Raw genomic sequence first — 7,412 nt, forward strand, 5'->3', positions numbered from 1 at the left:
ATAATAATAACCTTAAATAATAGATTATCCGAACGTTGAAATGAATGGCGAAATATAATCGCCGATTTCTGTTTCAGATTTGTCACTTTGTGATGAGAGTGTTAAGAATCTCTTGCCTGTTAAATTTTGCTATATTTGTGTACAACCTCTGTTGGGCTTTAGGCGTAGCACAGCAGGTCCGTACGCCGATGTGATAGAATTTAGTGAAAACTTAATTTATAACATTGCTCTTCCAGTGTTCTGAACTCTTGATTCTTTACTTTAGGAATCTGCAGTCTGGTTTTCTGAGTGAGTTCCTCGACAGACTTCGACGCACATGACACTTGATCAGATTCCTCAAGAGACGTTGTCAAGCTTTTTTTTGTTTGCGAACTTCGCCATACCAACGTGTAACAATTCCTACCGGACATGGACGCTTTATTAAATGCCAGGCTCTTAAATAATATTTTCAATACCGACATCATTTACTTAAACCCAAGCCATACAACACATCATGCCAAAGCCAGTGACGTAACAACCCGCAAAGGGAAAATTAATCCTTCTTTACTATTACTTTTGCAAAGCCAACTCATTTGTATACCCTGTTTAGAGACACAAGGAGTTTTCACATTAAGGATTTTCTGTTCGTATAGATTGTCTCGGGGTGCAGGGTATTCTTTGTTTTTATTTGTTTATATATTTCCAGGTACAGACAGGAGTATGACATGGATGCTTGCTCTCACCTTTTCTCTTCATACTGGCTATTGACTGGGTCATTAAAGAAACCACCAGAGGCAAACGTAATTGGATACAGTGGATCCCTTGACAGTAGCTGGACGACTCGGACTTAGCAGATGACCTGGCACTGCTCTCTCACACACATGCTCAGATGCAAGAAAAGACCAAGGAACTCAACAGCCAATCAAGGAGTGTTGGCCTACGTATACATCCAGGCAAGTCAAAAGTAGTGAAGCTAAGAAAATTTTCAAGCCCTACTGTGACAGTGGAAGACACTCTCCTGGAAGAAGTGGACTCCTTTACCTACCTTGGAAGTGTCATCGAAGGTAAAGGTGGAACCGAGGCAGATGTTAAAGCAAGAACCGCAAAGGCAAATTCAGCATTCAATCAGTTATCAAAAGCCGGGAAGGCAAGCAACATGTCACTGCGCACCAAGATTCGACTCCAACTCCAACGTCAAGTCTGTGCTCCTCTATGACTGCGAAAATTGGAAGACACCAAAGACACTACTGAATAAAGCCCAGACTTTCCTCAACAGATGTATGAGGAGTATTCCAAGAATTAAGTGGCAGGATAGAATAAGAAATGAAGAGCTGTGGGAAAGGACAGGACAAAGGGATATAGAAGTAGAAATAGGACTAAGAAAGAGGCGATTGACGGGACACACCTTAAGAAAGCCCAGCGGAAACATCACATAACAGTCACAGACAAGGAGCGCGAGGCAGGGTTAGGCCACGGGAAACATGGAGGAGATGCGTGGAAAAGACATGAGAGAGATGAAGCTCACTTGGAACGAGCTTGGAAGGATGGCCCAGGAGAGAGATACATGGAGGGAGCTTGTATGTGGCCTATACCCTGCTAGGGGTGAAAGGTATTGATGATGATGATGATGATTTATGTATTTATTTGGTACGTACATGTTAATAATTTCGTTGCACACGTTCCTCGGCTTGTGGGTGATATCCAATCATTCCTCGGTGTCTCATTTTTTAACTCTCGCACTCTGTAACTCTCCACAATTTACACTAATTTGTTTCAGTTTATCAGCAGCTCGATTTATTTTAGAGTTTCCAGGGAACCTGACTTCGCCCCCCCCCCCCCTCCTCTCTCTCTCTCTCTCTCTCTCTCTCTCTCTCTCTCTCTCTCTCTCTCTCTTGATTATCTCTGTTCTGCTTCCTCTCTCACTCTATATTACTCTCTCTCTCTCTCTCTCTCTCTCTCTCTCTCTCTCTCTCTCTCTCTCTCTCTCTCTCTCTCTCTCTCTCTCTCTCTCTCTCTCTCTCTTTTCCAACCCTTTCCCATCCTTCTCAGTTTCAAAACCGGAGGATATGCATTTGGTTGTTGTTTTTTCTTTCTTTATTCATCAATCTTATTCTGATCATATGATCACTTTTATTTTAAATTTGAAAGAACTTTTTCGTGTCTGAAAGAGTATTAAGCTCAAACTAAACAAAATCTGGAACAAAACCAAAACCCTTGACATCAGGACTCGCTGCTGTGGGAGGGTTATTTGCTCGCTTGACATTCTCTTATATCTAAAGGCGGACATCGCCACTGGCTTAAGTTTTCCTTGAGCCAGACGGGAACTTTCAGTTAACCTCTCCAACAAATATGGCAAATAAGACGAAAGGTCAAGCCCAGAAAAGAGAAATATGAACGAGAAGTCACCCTGATCGTTAGAGACTAGCAAATGTCAGAAATATTTTGTTATGCGTGGGAGGCAAGACAAATAATTTCCTTAGAGGGTGTGCAGGAAAATAATGATACCATATTGGCATCTTTTCACCTCAATCATTGTTTCTCTGCCAAAGTCCATATTATATCAATTCGCGACCGAGGGTCCGCTCCATCAACAAATTAAGCCCAGAAACGTTACAATCAGATTACCTGGTCCTTTCGAAATGACTTGTTCGTAGCTGGGATGGCTTTAAATCAAAATGAACACACAAATAAACAAATAAAAATAATCGAAAAAGAAGAGAGACTACGAATTGTGGGTTGTAGCGCCAGTTGCTATATTGCCCACGATTAATGTAATGTGATGATCATATCTCTTGACCTCGTACCGTGTATACCAACAAACGGGTTTCAAAATAGACAAAACATATGCTCCTATAATAGAGAAAGGTTTTTATTTCACAGATTTCAACTCTAGCGTCAGTGGTGTAGCAGTTAGGAGTTTCGCTGCATATGCAGAAAACCTGAGATCGATTTGCAAGTGGGGCAATTTTCTATCAAGCGGGTTTCAAAGTAGACAAAAAACATGCTCCTATAATAGAGAAAGGTTTTTATTTCACAGATTTCAACTCTAGCGTCAGTGGTGTAGCAGTTAGGAGTTTCGCTGCATATGCAGAAAACCTGAGTTCGATTTGCAAGTGGGGCAATTTTCTATCAAGCATCACGCTCTCTATGCTGTGATGCTGGTACTCCTCTCAACTACGCTTGGCCCTCTTAAAAGTGTGTCAATGGGGGCATAAATATACGTAAATTAACACATACATGAGCACACACCCCTCCTCCCCCCACACACAAGCGCACACACACACACACACACACACACACACACACACGCACACACACACACGCACACAAACATACACACATACATACTTACAGAGAGAGAGAGAGAGAGAGAGAGAGAGAGAGAGAGAGAGAGAGAGAGAGAGACTAGAGAGACAGACCGACAGACAGACAGACAGACAGACAGACAGACAAACAGAAACGCTCTTTCTTGTTTCCATTCCTTTTCATTTTCAGATTGTTGATGGTTTTTTACTTTGTTTATAAAGCTGTCTTAATTATAAAAGAATACAACAACTTGTATACGAGCAAACAGAACACACATTTTTATTTTTACTACTACATCAAAAATACATCACTGTCCTCAATACCCCTCACAGATATACTGGAGGCTTTGTTCTTTTTTCAAGGGCTCATTGTAGCTTAGTAGCGATTATTATCCTAATATTCGTGGCTCTGAACCAAGGATCTTTTTAGAAAACAAATTTCAACCCATATTATTTGGAAATCGATGGTAAATATTCTGACCTTTGTTCTCTCCAAATTATAATATGAATTATATTTTAAATGTCATACACTTCAAATCCAAGTCTAAGAGGACTATCAACCCTACCTCCTCTAGTACAACTATAAAGCGCTTATTTCCTTTCCTGATGTTTCTGTCGTGTCGTATTTACTAATATTTTCAAATTACGCACCAGACAGGAAAGATTGATTGACACAAACCAACAATCATGTCTCACGGTGTAAAGACGGCATGGCTGGATACATTTTGTCCTTTGTCTAAACCTTTTTTTCTAACAACAGGAATATCGGCGACTGCCGTGTAGCGATCAGGCGCTTCGCTGTAGCATGCAGAAAACCCGAGTTCGATTCCCGAATGAGGAGAAAATATTAAAATTTATCGAGTACGGTATCTCGGTGTTCGTGCTAGGATGTTATATCCCTCTCGGCCCGCTTTGACCCTGACCGGCAGATTCGAAACAGATTGCCTGCTATATGATCCAAATTATGTCGACAAGGTAAAAAAAAACAATAAAAAAACTATCCACTAGATATAGAAGTCTGAACGAACGAGGCAGTTCCATAAAAGTTCACCATTTGTGTACGTTTACGGAGATTTCAGTGGTCAAAAGCCGGGCATACTATAAAATCAGCAATGATTTAAAATTACCCTCATTTATCCCACTTTCTTTCCAAACGGATATCCCAGTGGTTGAGGGTTTATTGAGCATAGGCTCCCATACGATGTCAAGCCGTATTAGGAGCACAGTATTTCCACTGGGTGCGGGCTGGTTTTCTGTCCTTAGAGTAAAAGTGTATGGGCTAACACTCTATCAACACTATTTATTGGTTGTTTAACAGGCGGCATCTCCCAATTTGTCCATCTCCCTTAGAACTGAGACAAATGGGTTAAGAGCCTTGAAAAACCTCACAATACAACCCAAGTTTAAAAAATTTCAATCTGGGACTCGAACGACTGTCATCCAATCCGTAGTATTGCATGATATCAACTTAGTTAAATAAAGCAATCTGTCTGTCCTTGAACAAGACACAATAATTTTGAACTAAGCAGAGAAACAGCGCACAGCACGGTGGTGACAAACAACTGAATATCATGCTGTTGTTGTTTTTGTTGTTTTTGTTGTTGTTGTTGGTGTTGTTATCCTTTTAGTGTACTTTTCATTGAAATCCAACCGGCGTTAATGGTGTAGTGGTATATGTAAGCCACTTTGCCTCCGCACGCAGGACACCCGAGTGTGAGTCTCGAGTGAGGAGAAAATATTTATCGAGTATCTGGGTCTTTCTTCTGGGAAGTTGTAACGGAATCCCTCTCAGCCGAGGTCAACCCTGACGGCCGGATCGGAAGCCAAACTTCTATTTTGTCTAAATTGTGTTGGTTGGTGCGTAAAAACACGAACATAAAAAAATGGCCTGTAATGCATGTTGGTATCTTCAGTGTTGTGGTCAGTCCCCTGTCTTATCAATTTGACCTTAGTCTGTCTATGAAACATAAGACAAAGCTCAAACTATATGCAGATTTGGATGCGGGTGGTTGGAGGGCGTCACTGGTAGGGCTTACTTCTTTTCTTTCCCTTTGCTGTTTCTGTCTAACATCTTGCTCCTTCACTGCACTTTATGACCGTAACTGTGTCGGTGTGCTTTTTTTAAACGCTCTTTTGGTGATGCATGCTTCTCTTGTGTTTGAATTTCTGCAAAAAAGTTATTTTCTTTCATGAAAATTAACCCTGCTCGTTGTTGAGTGAATCTTGTCTCCCTAACACCAGAGGCGGACAGATTGATTGTAAATATTTCAAACCGCTATCGAAACAATGAAGGATAAGCATGACCTAACAGCAAAAGATACAATGTAAAAAAAAAAACACACACACACACAAACACACACATACACACCCACGCACACACACACACACATACACACACACATACACACACACACACAAACGCACGCACACGTACATGCGCATACACGCAAACACACGCACACACACGCTAACATACATACATGCGTACACATACACTTGTTCACGTACATAATATATACACACACATACAAATACATACTCACACTGACATTAGTAGACTAAGCACTTTTAGATAGATAGATAGATAGATAGATAGATAGATAGATAGATAGATAGATAGATAGATAGATAGATAGATAGATAGATAACTCCAGGTAGGCATACGAGGACACCATGCACACAAACATCTCATTATTTTCTTATGAATGACTGACGAGTTTTTGATTAGAGGAACATGCTTAATGTTATGCCCTCCAATGCTGCTCACGTGTGTCGCTAATTGGATCATTAGCCGCCAAAAGATGTTGCTTGCGTCACACAGTTCAACGGAAGGACATAAAATGATTACTGTCGAGCAGACAACATCTCGTTTTCTGCCGGGTTGGGTCTTTGGGTTTTTTTTTTTTTTTAATTTTTTGGTCGTTTTTAAGTCCTTGTTTGCGTTGTGTCTGTACGGTTCCAAGAGCTCTTCTGAAAAAGAGAAAAAAGGTACCCTCCTCAAGAATTCAACGAAATACTGGAAAAATTCGACTTGGGAAAGTCGCTATAGATCTATTTTTTCTTAAAGCCTTTCGAGGAGAAAAGAAGGGAAAAGTGAATGTGCCGGCCTGAAAAGAAAAAAAAGTGGGTCAATACATCACTTAACGACTGGAGGCAAGTGTCATTGATGCTGAACGCAAGGCGATGGGTAAAAAAGAACCTCTTTTATGTGTGCTGTCAGGGAGGCTACGGTTTAAAAAAGGAACTGGGTTTCTGCGAAGTTTACTTATCGTTGAAGAGAATGTTTGAAGAATGGTCCTATTTTTCGTTCGTCAATAGATATGTCTGGAAAAGATATCGTCTTTAATCTGAATATCAAACTTCGAGCTCATTTATTTTCTTCTTCTCAACCCAAATATTATTATCTCTTTGCAGGGGTATGCATACTAGAACGAGAATGTCTTGCATTATGCGCACTGGAATTGGAATCTTTTTGGCCAAAAAAAAAAGATTTAAGGGGTATCGCAGGGTTGAAAACAGTCGATTTTGGACCAAAATATCGATTCCGATGGAGTTGACCTGTATGTAACTTTGTTTATTCTGAATCATTTTTGTCCACTGGAAGAAAAAAAGAAATTATATCATTTTCAGAGGACTCTTTAGAGTGAGTTCTGAGGTAGCTGTGCTACCGAGTTTAAATACATTATGTTTTAGAACATTTTTTAGGTGTGATTCGTTGGTGATCTAGTGGTTGCTGGACTTTTAGAGTCAGAACTGTAAAGCGTGAGTTGGAATCCCGCAAGGAGTCTGACTTTGTGTCCTTCGGACAGGTCTTTTACACGAGTTTTCCACACTTCACCCTCGTGGGAATACGTACAAAATCACAGAAAGGGAAACATTTTGTCAGGTTTAACTGTGTGTAATCTGCAGTTTGCACTGTGTACTCGACCTTTCCTGGAAGCAGATAGTGCTCCTGCGTGGTCTTCTAGTGTCTGCTGGTGTAATACATCAGCTTTTAGGTGTAGCAGAGAGTCTGGTCATGTTTTATGTAATATACATGATGTCTATGGATGATAATAATAATAATTATTATTATTATTATTATTATTATTATTATCATTATTATTGTTATTATTATTTATTATTATT

General features: G+C 40.2%; 1 protein-coding gene across 1 annotated transcript in view; it reads right to left on the reverse strand.

Annotated features, from left to right (window-relative positions):
• Positions 1 to 6,185: 6,185 nt before the first annotated feature.
• The window catches only part of LOC118477239 (ionotropic receptor 25a-like), a 28,851-nt gene continuing 27,624 nt past the window's right edge, over positions 6,186 to 7,412 (reverse strand). The window contains exon 7 of the mRNA XM_035968227.1: positions 6,186 to 6,254. Coding sequence (XP_035824120.1) covers positions 6,210 to 6,254 — 45 coding nt within the window. The 3' untranslated portion in view covers positions 6,186 to 6,209. The remainder of the gene's footprint in view (positions 6,255 to 7,412) is intronic.

Source organism: Aplysia californica, unplaced genomic scaffold (genome assembly GCF_000002075.1).
Source record: "Aplysia californica isolate F4 #8 unplaced genomic scaffold, AplCal3.0 scaffold00047, whole genome shotgun sequence".
In the NCBI taxonomy this organism is placed as follows: domain Eukaryota; kingdom Metazoa; phylum Mollusca; class Gastropoda; order Aplysiida; family Aplysiidae; genus Aplysia; species Aplysia californica.